The sequence below is a fragment of the Ictidomys tridecemlineatus genome, chromosome 5 (genome assembly GCF_052094955.1).
Source record: "Ictidomys tridecemlineatus isolate mIctTri1 chromosome 5, mIctTri1.hap1, whole genome shotgun sequence".
NCBI classification, from domain to species: domain Eukaryota; kingdom Metazoa; phylum Chordata; class Mammalia; order Rodentia; family Sciuridae; genus Ictidomys; species Ictidomys tridecemlineatus.
The window spans coordinates 95,922,294-95,935,470 of record NC_135481.1 but is presented as its reverse complement, the minus strand read 5'-3'; the positions used below and the strand labels follow the sequence as shown (position 1 = coordinate 95,935,470).

The window sequence follows — 13,177 nt, the reverse complement described above, 5'->3', positions numbered from 1 at the left end:
ATCTACCCCAGCATTAGAGTAGCTCAGGTGTTCATAGTCTACCCTGATTATCAAGGAAGTGTTGTGTGTGCTTGACCACGCAGTTCAAGTGAGGACTATGGAGACCGTACATTTAAATGGGAAAACGCTTTCAAACACAGAATGATGCTGAGCACAGTGGCACCTCCGCTACTCCAGAGGCAGAGGCAGGAGGATACCAAGTTGCCAACCGGGGCAATTTAGCAAGACCTTGTCTCAAAATAAAATAAAGAGGGCTGAGGGTGCAGCTCCGTGGCAGAACACTTGGCTAGCATGTGTCAGTCTCTGGGTTTGATACTCAGCACAAGGGGAAAAGAAAAATGGAAATTACTGTGTAATAATTGCCCATATGCAAACAATATAGAGAAAATGTAAAAAGAGCTAGCATGGACTGCTGCCAGTGATCGTAAGAGGCTGTGAGGGCAGGGCACTTGTCTTGTATTTACTATCTAGGTATTACACATGAACAGCCAAAGTGATAACAGGACTTTAATCAACTCCACAATGAGGAGGCCCTCCTAGACATTTTTTGGGGGGGGTGGGGGGATACCAGGGACTGAACTCAGGGGCACTCAACCACTGAGCCACATCCCCAGCCTTACTTTGGATGTTATTTAGAGACAGGGTCTCACCGAGTTCCTTAGCACCTCACTTTTGCTGAGGCTGGCTTTGAACTCATAATCCTCCTGCCTCAGCCTCCCAAGCCACTGGGATTACAGGCATGAGCCACAGCGCCTACCTAGACTATTTTTAACATTTTTTTCCTGTTTCCGTTTTTCGAAGATGTGGGTAGATGAGAATTATTTTTGCACATATCCACCCCAGGATGCGGCAGGATTACTGAATGCCAAAGCTCCTCCCACCTCCCAGGGCCTGCAGGGGGCATCCCTACTGGCCAGAGTAGCCCCCACACAGCACACACAGAGGACAGAATACTCGGTGTTCACTGATGTAGAAAATCTTCTGGAGTTTCCAGAAGTCATTTGTCTCCAGTGTGAAAACACACACTCAGGGTCATCGCAAGGCTTCTGACTTCTCTAAATGTCTTAATTACGTACACGATGGTGTTTTTATCTTGAACTGTATCTTTCTAAAAATTAGCGACCTCCACCCTGCTCAGCGTTACCCAGACCCTGTGCTCAGGCCCCAGATGGGGGTAATGGGGTCTTCTCAACCAAACCCTGCCTGCAGTTTGCCCCATGGGTCACCGATCCTACCCCTCCCTCCCCATCTCCACCTCTGTGCAACGGGCAGAGAGCCTTGGGCTGAACAAAACCGCTCCAAACGCTACAGACCACAGCGTTCAGAATACAGGCAGAGACAGACGGGAAAGGTCCCCAAAGGCGTCAAAATGACAACCGTGCTGTGTTGCAATGGGCACGGGCTAAGGGTACTGGAGATTCTGGAAGACACATGTGACCAGGCGTCTAGAGTGTGGTGACAAGGACTGCGAGTCGCCAGGCGCTTACCGCCGTAGTAGGGCAGCCACCGGTACCGCCGGCCCTGGAACTCGGCGCCGTCGAACTCGGCGCACTGCTGGGCCCGGAAGTCCCGCGCGCCGTCGGGGCAGCTCTGCGCGGCCGGAGCAGGAAAGTGGGTCCCAGCGTGGGCGCCCCGGAGGCCGGGACCTGTCCCCTCCCACCGCCGGTGCCTGGAGCCCTGGGTCCTCAGCCTCCGGCCCGCACCCCAGCCAGCTGCGGCGCTCAAGGCCGCTCCCCGGGGTACGGGTGCAGAAGGCGCTCAGGAGCCACCAAGGGAGGGTGCCCCGGGGGCCTCAGCCGGGTGCGCCTTGGAGAGGTGGCGCCGCGCGGCCTTTACCTCGGTACTGCAAATGCGGTGGCTCCGGGCTGGGCCCACGCAGCTGGAGCCTCCATCTCTCCTGCGGGCAGAGGACCAGGAAGACCCCAACATCCCGCCCCATCCTGGGCCCTCCTGCAGGCCCCCAGCTTTGGTGGGGCTTCCAGGTGGGCAAGGCTGGGTCAGAGGGGCGGCTAGATGGGGAGGGGCGTGCACACACACAAATCCCCTTGGGTGGGCACCATTAGTCCTGTTCCTCCGGGAGAAGTGACAGAAGCCTGACTATGCTGTGGTTGGTCTAACTCAGGCCTCTTTAAAGCAAATTTCCAGGGAAGATCCAAATTCTGCCCTTGGAAATGGACGTAATATTTACCCACCTGTGAGACTAGTTTAAAATTTACGGAGTGAATAAGTGTAGGGCACTTAGAATAACACGTTTTTTTCTCCCTCTCACCCCGCCCTCTTCTCACACAGGTTCTCAGGAATGAATTGGAAGGACACACTCTTCTTTTGGTCCCCACCTCCTCCACAGAACCCATCAGAGTGCAGAGCACATACTAAGTGCTTAATAATATCACTTAAGTGGCGAACATCTACACTTGACAAAGCTGCTGGAGGTAAAATAATAAAAACCACGGGAATTAAAAATTTTTTTAAAAACATAACAATTTACTGCAAATGAGAAGCCCGAGGCTCAGGGGTGGAAAAAGCAGACCAGCTCCAGTTCCTCCAAATCAAGGCTGATGGTTGAAATGGGTGGGTAGGTACACAGGAAATGGTTTGCTTTCCTATACTCCACTGAGGCTGCTTCCAAAATGAATGTCGTTTGCTGGCCCCTGATGCCTCGCTCCTGACCCAGTAACTGGCCTCCCTCGCACCTGCCCTCTTTGGGCTCTCCTTAGTCTCCCCTACCTCTGGGAGTAGCAGGGGCGCTCCCTGAAGCTGATGCCTCCTCCGCAGGTCCGGCTGCAGGGACTCCACTGGCCCCAGGGGCCCCAGGTGTCACTTTGCCGCCTCACCTTGGGAGCCTGAAAAAGGCATGCTCAGGCTTGTGAGTCAGCACCACCCATCAGGGACTTGAGCTAGGAGCCCCCATAAGGGCCCTTTGCCTAAAACCACTCCCTTACCTGTTCAAAAAGCCTGTAGGACACAGCAACACTGCCCTGGCATCCCAAAATGCTCACTTACAAAATTAACAAGCTTCAGAGCAGCGTGGTGGCACACTGTAGGCCTGTAATCCCAGCAGCTTGGGAGGCAGAGGCAGTAGGATCACAAGTTCAAGTCCAGCCTCAGCAAATTAGCAAAGCCCTAAGCAACTTAGCAAGCATCTGTCTCAAATAAAAAAATAAAAAGGGCTAGAGATGTGGCTCAGTGGTCAAGTGCCCCTGGGTTCAATCCCTGGTACCAAAAAATAAAATAAGAAGAATTAAATCAACGAGGCTTTACCATAGGAACTAAGTCAGGCCTGAGTGTGGGAGAGAGGGTGTTAAAAGGGTCCATGCATCAGGGAAGAGCCAGAATTTCCAGGGCCTGCTACCCTGGGTGAGGGGCTTTATGGCCGGGGCTGTGCACAGGTTTTTGTGGGTCAACATTGATGTGGGGAGGGAACTTTAAAGGAAAAAAGGGATCAACATAAGACAGGGACACACAGCTGCATGTCCTTGGGTCATCACCTAACCTCAGTCAGCTGTGGTTTTCTTACCTGGCAAAGTAGCCAGTACCAGCAGCATCTCTTGAACTCCTACTGTTTGCCAGACATGGTAGGGAAACTGCCAACCCAGGAACAGAGACTCTTCCCCCTGACAATGATATACTCTGGCCAGAGCCTAGCTTAGAACTAAAGGGTCTGCAGCCCACTGACCATGAGCATGAGCCCCCAAAAATGGACATATAAAAGGGCAGGAAGGCCTCAAGTAGGACGGGAATGTCACCCACAGGCAGAGAAATGCTTCCCCAGGTTCCCACACCAAGCCTGGTGGCACTTGTTTCTAGAAGTTTCTAGAGCTCTAGCCTATGAAACTGGGAACTTAATCTAATCCTGGAGGGAGGCTGCTGTGGTCTCTTCCTGCTGATCTGCGGCAGAGACTTCCAAGAGTACCTCAATAGCCACTCCCCTTCCCCCATTATGAGAGAATCTTTGAAAACTTGACTTTTAGCCAAATTCTCTTAACTTCCTGCAGCTAACTGTGGCTACATCACTAAATTCTCACCAGTGTCATGTAAGTAAAAGTGTTGGGCTTGCATGTGTATTTATCCTTTTCCTCTTCCTCCTCATGCCTTCCTGATGACTGGAAAACAGATGTGATGGCTGGAATTGGAGCAGCCTTTTAATCTGTGGGGGAATGAAGGACTAGAGGCTTCATAAAGAAGGATTCTAAGTCCTGGGAACCAGAATTTTGCAGCTAGCATCAGAAGTCCACACGTGACACCCTTATTCTCTCACTTAATCCTCAGAAAAACCCAATAGAACCCATTGAATAACAAATGTGAGGCAGAGAGAGAGGAAGCCACACAGGAACGACGGGGCATAATGGTAGGGCAGCCTCACTCCAGGCTGTCACCGTGGGACTGTATCCCTGCCTGCTTCTCAGGGACAGCCAAATGAAACATTAGGTAAGTCCTAAGGAGCTGGACAGGAATCTGACTTGACTTCACAATCTGCCAGGAAGCAGATGATGGACTGCAAACACGTCCCATTTTCTGGAAGAGGACTTTATTTTAGGGTGTTGCCACATAAGAGACTTCAGGAATAGAAAGCCCCCCCCCCAATTTTTAGAGAACGCTCAGGTGGGAACGTGAGCTCTTCTTGCTGGGACTGTTACAGTGGTCTCCGATGACGCAGAGGGCTGCTCATCTCCAGCGCGGAACACCTGGTCACCCTTGCTTAATAACTGACCAGAACTCCAGGCAGAGAAGCCTGCACTCAACTTGCTGAGCCCGGCATACCAGAGGGCTCTGCTCTCAGTCTTGAGCATCATCTTCAGTTCCCGCTGCCACAAAGGCGATAAGCTTTCAAAACCAGTGAGCCAAGTATCAAAGTAGTCCCTCAACGAAATCGAAGCTGATTTTACTTGGATTAAGTTTCTAGTTTAAAAAGGAAGTGACTGAGCAGTGGCCAGTAGCTTTCCAGGGACGAGGGGCAGTGCAGGCCCGGATTCCAACACCTCTTCCCCGTAGGCATTAAGCCCTGGCCACCCCGTGGTGAGAGGGCTGAGCCTTCTCTCCCTGCGGGTGTGGGCCTAGCTCTGGTTCTCTGACCCAGGCCCCTTTGGATGTCTGTCTTGGTTCCCTCGTCCAGCTACCTGAGCTTCTCCAAATCCCCCCTTCCCTAAGGTCGGGCTGGGCTGGGCAAGCCGATGCGGTCAAGGTGAAGTGGGACCTCCCTACCATGGAGTCACCTTGTGCCCATCAGGATGAAGTGGGGACTGGTCTGAATACAGGCTCTGTGTGTGTGTGTGTGTGTGTGTGTGTGTGTGTGTGTGTTTGTGTACAGTGGATTGAATCCACTTAGCTACACTTAGCTACCACTGAGCTACACCCCCAGTCCTTTATTTTATTTATTTTTTATGTTGTGCTGAGGATGGAACCCAGGTCCTTGAATGTGCTAGGCAAGTGCTCTACTGCTGAGCCACAACCCCAGCCCCCAGCCCCCACCCCCAGTCCTTGTTTAAAAAATATTTTATGAGTCATTGATGGGCCTTTATTTATTTGTATGTGGTGCTGAGGATCGAACCCAGTGCCTCACACAAGCTAGGCAAGCGCTGTACCACTGAGCCACAACTTCAGCCCAGTCCTTTTTGATTTTTATTTGAGACAGGGTCTCACTAAGTTGCCAAGGCTGGTCTCAAACACTTGGGATCCTCCTGCCTCAACCTCTTGAGTCACTGTGCCACCAGGCCCTGCAAGAACACAGGGCTCTCTCGAAGGTGAGAGGCCTTACAAACATTCTCCGGCTTCCTGCGCCCAGCACCCATGAGAATGGCATCTACGCGCTGGGCCACCAGCAGTCAGCGTTGGAGAGCCCTAGCCTGGGTGATTCCCCCCGCTGTGCTGTGCCCCTCTCCATCCCATCTCTCCACGGAAGGAACATGTTTAGTCACGAGTGGCACTAGCATGTTTTATTCCCTGTAATTACCCAGACCATGAGCTGCATGATGGTGTGAAGCCAGAAAGGGCTGATGCAGCCAGCCTCGCCCTGGGCCTGTCCTTGCCTGCCCTGTGCTGTGTTCAACATCCACCCTGCCCCCACCAGGAGCAAATCAGGAGCCCCCTTTCTGCTGCACTGCTTCCAGGGGAATCAGCTTAAGGTGGTGCATGGGGGAGGGAGAGAGATGGAGAGGAGGCAGGTGGGAATGGAGGCTGGGGCACCAGCCTTTAATTGTGGGAATGGAGGCCAGCTACCTCCTTTAATCATCCAAGTCAACCCCTGTTCAGCACTGAGAATGATCCCCAGGTGCTGGGAATCTTATGGGAGACCCTGTCCCAGCTGGAACCAGAAATGAAAGCAGCTGAGCTTCCAGCTTGGGCCAGACCCCTTCACCAGATGGGTAGAGGACAGCAGGAGCAGGGTTCTCAGCCCAGGCCATGACCAGCCCCATCTGGGACTAGATGCTGGGAACAGGAGGAGGCAAGAGATTATTCCAGGTATTCCTAAGGGAGAAAGGACCCAGGGTGCTCTGGTTTGTTTCATCTGAGTGATGGGCATTGTAACTCCCAAATTAGGGGAATCTTAGGCTTGGTGATTTGGCTAGGGTCATACATTGGGATTTTGTCCTGGGATCATGATGGCCCCTCCACCTGGGCTTTGACTTGCATGCAGCTGGGACATCAGAACTCCCTGAAGGATCTGAGTGTAGCGTTTAGGAAGCAAGGGTCACAGGGTAGCAGAGGTGACATGGGAAGCTGGCAGGTAGTGGAGAAGGATGGCTGTAGCCCACCCACTTCTCTGTGACCAGCATTGGATCCTCAGGCACTTGGAGGACTGTGCCCACCACAGACCTCCATCCCGGCCTGCTCTGCTCATCTTCCTCCTGCATTCTACAGAGGTGGCATTACCCCTGCCCTCCCTACAGCAACACACAGTTTGGGTCCTTTCTTGAGGGGGTCCTTCCTCTCCCACCTGTGCCTGCCTCACAGAGGCTGGGCAGGGCTGTGGTCTCCCCAGTGAGAGCTCTCCAAAGGCAGAATGGGGGCCTGGCTATCTCTATGCTCTCTTTTCTGTCCAGCAAGCCAGGGCAGCACCCAACTCCACAGACTCTCTCCTCCTCAAAGTGGGTCCTGCAGTCTAGAACATTCCCTGTATATCCTTAGACCCCAGGTACCTTCTCCAAGGAACCCTGTCCTTTGGGTCCCTTTGCTACTCTGATGGCCAGTTGGCTTCCTGTAACCACTAAGTTTTGCTCTGATACCATAGCCAGTAGCCATTATGTGACTATTTAAACAAAAACCAAGTCAAATTTAAAAGTTCCTCACTTGCAATAGCCACATTTCAAGTGTTCAATAGCCACAAGGGACCTAGAGGCCACCTACTGAACATCAGAACGTCTCCAAGATGCAGCTCCTCTCAGAAGGTTGTACTGGACAGTTCTGCTTAGGGGCAAACCCCAAAGGCAGAGCAAGTTGACAAACACCCCAAACAGCTACACTCAAATAGCGGAGCTGAGGGACACCAGTATTTGGTTCCAGGTGGACTGCAGGTGTCTGGTGGGATGGGCCATCTTGCCCTACACCTTGACTGGTCCTGGTATGGTCCCCACCTGACTTTCCTCCTTGGAGCACCACCAAGAGAAAGGGCTCTCTTCTCTTAGCATTAGCCAGGGCCCAATGGAATGCACCCACCACCTTCTGAAGGGTGCATTCCATTGGTGGCAGGTTGCCATCCCTACGGATTGTTCCCTGCCTCCCTGCGGGCAGTCCCGGGAACTCCTGCAGGAGCTGGAGGGCAGAGATGTGGATTGCCTCCTCTTTCCCCATCTTCTCTAGCACTGCCCCCCTGTCTCCTGGGTAAATTGCTGCCACCGATGGGCTCCAGCCCACCTCGCCTCGCCTCCTCCGCAGGGTCCCCCCGGGGGCGGGGCGCGCTGTACTCACCGAGGTCCCTGGCGCCGGAGCCAGCAGCAAGGGCACAAGCAGGAGCAGTCGCATTTCCAACTGCGAGAGAGGTCGCGGGTTAGAGCTGGCGGGGCAGGGGCAGGGCACCGCCTCCCGCTGCTGCAGCCCCAGGTGTGGGGTCCCACAGGCGACCCGCGCAGGGAGCGCCGCCGGGGTGCGAAACAGAGAAGACACCAGGCGCACTCCACGGCTGTGCCATTCACACACGTGGGAAAGAAAGCGCCCGGCAACTGGCAGACATTCAGGAACAACTTGTTTCAGGGAACCCGAGAAAAAACAGGGCAATTAAAGCACTACTGTGTTGTTGAAAACAGGGAATTCATACTAAAAGTAAGCACAGTCACTGCTTTAAATTCACTAAGAGATTCCTCTGAAAAAGCCATCACACCCGTTGTTTAAAAACACCTGATAAAAGCCGGGTGCAGGGGTGCACTTCTGTCATCTCAGGGGCTCAGGAGTCTGAAGCAGGAGGATCTCAAGTTCAAAGCCAGCCTCAGAAACTTAGTGAGGCCCTCAAAAAATAAAATGGACTGGGGAATGTGGCTCAGTGGTTAAGCCCCTGGGTTCAATCCCTAGTTAAAGTAAATAAACAAACAAATAAATAAATAAAATTTAAAAATATAGATTTGTATATCAGTTTTTATTATTTAAATTTTTTAAAGTCTGAAGATAATTTTAAAATTCAACTGCTTTTAAAAATGTTAATTGGGGGGGGCTCAGTGGTAGAGCGCTTGCCTAGCATGTGTGAGGCCCTGGGTTTAATTCTTGGCACCGCATATAAATAAATAAAATAAAGGTCCATGGACAACTAAAAAAAAATTATTAAAAGAAAAAAAATTTTAAAGTTAATTGGGGCTGGAAGTGTAGCTCAGTAGTAGAGTGCTTAGCATATGTAAGGTCCTGGGTTCAATACACACACCCACACCCACACACGATTGTATCATATACATGGTATTGCATATATAGTATCATATATACATTTATACACAAATAATGGAGATTGAGCTCAGGGTCACTTTACCACTGAGCTACATCCATTTTAAATTTTATTTTGAAATAGGGTCTCACTAAATTGCCCAGGCTGACCTCCCATCCCAGTCACTGGGATTTGGGGCCTGCACCACCACTCTGACTTTGTATCTTATTTTAAACCCAGGCCAGCTTTTCTCTGTACAGAATCTCCATGAACAGGCTCCATAACTAGTGTGGATACAGGCAGGTGCTCAGTGTGTTGTGCAAGATTAAGTCCGGGCAGTGCAGTGTGGGTACAATGGCTGTGTGATTTGGTGTGTACCATGTGTGCGTAGGCAGTGTGGTATATGTGCGTTCAGTATGCTCACACTGCACTTGTATGTACTAGTCACTGTATCAAAGAATGATATAAGAAACGGGTACCGTTCAGTACAAAACATTTAACAAGTACTGACCTGTATGTTTGAATTTTAAAATCTGTAATTCCACCAAAGTCTTTTTTTTTTTTTGGTTGTTTGCTTTGTTTAATATAAAATGATTTCAGGTTACTGGGGAAAAAACAGCATGCATAAGCCAAGTTTGGCAAAATTTCTCCTGGCACCCGTATAGACATAGGTACTGGGTACTTGGTAAAAACAATCATTCGCCTAGTAACCGTTTTCATAGTCAAGTCCGAAAATCCTGGGGTTGGTGTGAGGGAGATTTGTGCCCTCCCCTCTCCAGCCTCGCTAGGCCCGGACCTCGGACCTCGCTGGAGGCAGCTCCGGGGACAGCATCCGCTCAGAAGGGGAAGCCGGCGCAGCTGTAGGAGCCTAAGACTGATGACAAATTGGCTATGCGAGATGCTTCTCTAAGGAGACAAACCTTTAGGGGCGGGTGAGCTTAGTTATGGGAGAGGAAGGACAGGAAGGAAAAAAAATTAAAAGTTACAATTGCTACCTGCAGTACCCCGGCCTCTGCAGATGCCCCGGACTACAACTCCATATCTGCAATTCCAAAGTCCCTGAAGCCTGAAAAGTTGTTTTTTCAACTAGTGGTGACAAACAACCTGTCCGGTTCCAGGGCTAGCTCTGCTGGGTTTGGCCACCGAGCTACTCCGGGGTTGGACAGGGGCAGGACAGAGCGCCCCGGATGGCAGGACGGACACTCCAAACGCGGTGGTGCTTCACCAGACTCAAAGGCGGCTGGTGGGACCCGGGCTGGGGCTTCCCGCGGGGCAGACCTGGGCCTGGCGCCTTGGTGGCGCTGGGCACCACCCTCCTGCACCGTCCCTAACTGATGTGGGTTCTGCCGGGGCTGGCATGACGCTGTTCCCCTTTTCTGTCTTACCCTGAAGGGGCGCCCCGCGTCCCCACCCCGGGGAACTGCGCCCGTGAGTCTCTCCAAGACCCCAGATGTGGTTCGCAAGTGAGGCTGGGGGCAGCCGGGCACCTGTGGCAGCAGCCGGGCTCCGGGGCTTCAGCTCCCCAGGCCCAGATCCCCAGCGTCAGGTCGGGAGGGGACGCGCTGGGCCTTCAAGTCCTCGCCTCTGCGACGCGCAGAGAACGGCGTCCCTCCGAGGGAAGGTGGCGGGGAGCGTGGGCGCTGGGACCGCGGGGTTGCGTGGGGCCCTGGGACCCTGGCCGAGCGGTTCTCCGCACCCTGTCCCCCTGGCGGGACGGCGCGCGGTGCAGAACGGCGACCCCGCCCTGCGCGCACCTCGGTGGAGGGAGCGGGAGGTGGGCTCCCCACGCCCCACTTTCTCCGACACCGCAAGCGCCAGGAGCTAGGCGGGGCAAATTCCTGCAGACGCCGGGGTATGCCGCCCCTGACGCCCACCGCCGGCCTCTCCACCTTCCTACCTGTCTCCGAAAGCGCCGGGAGCCCCGCGCAGCGCTGCCAGGGCCGCTCCGTCGGTGCCCGCCCCTGCCCTAGCCTGGAGGTCGGCCCCGCCGCGCGGAACGCCCGCGGAGGTTGGGCTTTCTCTCCCCGCCGCTGGCTGCCCTCCTCCCCGCCCATCTCCCCCCACCCATCTCCCCCGACCCAGCCCCGCGGACACCCGCTCCGATCTCCGTGGGAGGACAGTGCCCCCGCGGAGAGGTCTCCGTGGTGACCAGAGAAGCCCCGTGCCTCCACCCTCTTGGGTCCTGGCCAAGGCTTGGCTTCTCCTCTCCTCCCTTCCCGGGGCTCCGGGTCATTCCTGTCTTGGGTCTGCGCCAGTCGCCTCTGTGATCTCACTTGCCCTTGTTCCTTAACCGTAGCCCCTCCATCACTCCCCACACCCCTCGTGTCCAGCCACCCTCTTTGTCCTCCACCCTTGAATTCTCTACTTCAGCTGCAACTAATTTCTCCACTCGTGTTGCTTATCCCCACATCCCAGCCAGCTTTTTTCACTGTCTAGAATGTACTGTCCCAAGCCCCTCTAACTCCTACTCATCTCTCAAAACCCTGGTCAAATTTCACCTGTGGAAGCCTTCCGCAGACCACCCCCTGGGCAGAGCTGTTGCTCCCTCAGTTCTTGCCGCTCGCTGTAGTTCTGTGGTGCATCTCAGTGGTGCTCAGTCCCCTGAGTCAGCTCTGAGTTCCCAGAGGGTAAGGCCTGCATCCCCATCTCCTGTGCCCAGGGCACTGGTTGGCCTCAAGGCAGGAGCTAAGTAAATGTGGTAAATTTAATTTCCTTTCTCGCTTGTCTTTTCTCACAAGCAAAGCACCCCTTGCCTGTCGTTCCTTTTCTAAAACTGGAATTCACTCATCTGTAGGAAAATGGCACTGGCCCTGAGCCTGTGGAAGGTGGGAAGCTCACAGAGGCTGGTTCCCTCCCCCCATCCTCTTCTGCCTTTGGCCCCTTGCTGGTTCTGGCCAGTCACTTCTCCCTGATCTCCTGTGAGCAGAGAAAAGTCACCCATGGGGGGGGGCTCAGCCCTCTTCAGAGCTGGGCTTTTGCAGTCGTTGCCTTGAGCCCTCGCTGATGCTGGGACAGAGTGCGTGTTAAAACACAAACCCCAGGGCCTTTCTTACCTATCAGGGTAGAGAGGAGGGGCTGCAGCAGCTGTGTCCCAGGGGCCCCTGGGGAGGAGTGTGAATTCTTGGGCAAAGATAAAGCTTGGCAGAGAAAGCAGAGTGGAATTACCCAGAGCCTCTCTAGAAGAAAAAAAAAAAAGTTTCTAAAAGTCCTAGTCCCTGGCCCCTCCAGCTAGGACCTTTCTGAGCTTGGTCAAAGGTCCCTGTTAATGGGAGAGAAATGCTTCTCCCAAGGCTGAATGGGGCAGCTGAGGCCCCAGGAGTTCATCCTACTGATCTGCTCCTGGATTTCCTTTGATCCCTTTGTCTCAGACACCCAGACTTGGGTCTTCTTACTCCTCTCCCCAACTGCAGAGAGACCCCTGAGGTTGGGGAGGCAGGACCTGCCCACAGCCAGGCCCCGCCACTCACTGTCTTGGGCCTCACTGTCTTGGGCCTCACGTTCTCCTCTGCCCACCTCAGAGAGACAAGGGAGCACAGTGCCCAGCAATAATCAGTGCACAGAAATACGGTAGTTTCAGAAAATTTTCTGAAAACTTCCTTCCTATTGTAAATTCCCTTCTGTACTGGCTCCAAGACACGCACTGGCAGAACCAGAGACCCCCTTCCATTTGGGGATCGGGGTAGCCTGGGGCAGCAGCAGGAGCAAAGTCCTGGGAGACCGACAGACCAGGGTTGGAAACCAGCTTTGCTCCTCACAGTGTATGAACTTGGGCAAGTCATGTCACCTCATTCAGTCACAACCTGCTCACATGAGCCCCGTGGAGATGGCATGCTTCCATACAGCTCCCACTAGGGTCTGAATACATGCTAATTCCTCCTGCTCCACACGCCCCCTAATTCTCTACATTGGGTCATTTCTGTAAATTGCATAACTAGAGGCAAAGCTAAGAAATAAGCGGTCAGATCCCTGTGTGGCTGGGTTGGGATGGAAAGCTCAAGGTTAAGACAGGGAGCTGCTCTACCATCCACCTCTGGCAGGAAGCCTTCCCTTACCCCAGCCTCTGTGGCCCCTGGGCCAGGGTTGGCCCTGCTGGTCTCTTTTCTCTTTTCTACTGGTCTCTTTTCTCCCTCCAAACTGGGAACTTTGCAAGTGCAGAAATCTCTTTTCCCTTGTTATATCCTGTGCTAGAGGTTTGCAGTGGTCCTAAAGTTTTCCCTCTGGAGAGGGTTGTGGGAAGCCCAGTTGCTTGGCACCTCCAGCTGGTGCCTGGTTCTCTTCCACATTCCCAAGTCTCCCTGTCTGGCTCCCCGCATGGCTCCCCCATGGTTCCCTCCA

General features: G+C 53.5%; 1 protein-coding gene across 12 annotated transcripts in view; it reads right to left on the bottom strand.

Annotated features, from left to right (window-relative positions):
• Positions 1-11,946, bottom strand: part of Papln (papilin, proteoglycan like sulfated glycoprotein) — a 34,062-nt gene extending 22,116 nt beyond the window's left edge. For 6 of the 12 annotated variants that reach the window (XR_013439112.1, XM_078050469.1, XM_078050475.1 and 3 more), the window contains exons 1-5: positions 10,740-10,879; positions 7,906-7,965; positions 2,728-2,843; positions 1,837-1,897; positions 1,488-1,590 (exon numbers count right to left, since the gene is read on the bottom strand). Coding sequence is in view for 11 of the 12 variants with exons in the window: in XM_078050469.1 (XP_077906595.1) it covers positions 1,488-1,590; positions 1,837-1,897; positions 2,728-2,843; positions 7,906-7,959 (334 nt within the window). In the remaining variant the exon portion in view is untranslated. Of the gene's footprint in view, positions 1-1,487; positions 1,591-1,836; positions 1,898-2,727; positions 2,844-7,905; positions 7,966-10,227; positions 10,250-10,329; positions 10,554-10,596; positions 10,711-10,739; positions 10,912-11,340; positions 11,638-11,895 lie in introns of those variants that run through there. The other 6 variants (XM_078050473.1, XM_078050470.1, XM_078050472.1 and 3 more) reach the window with 6 other exon arrangements.
• Between the last annotated feature and the right edge of the window lie 1,231 nt (positions 11,947-13,177).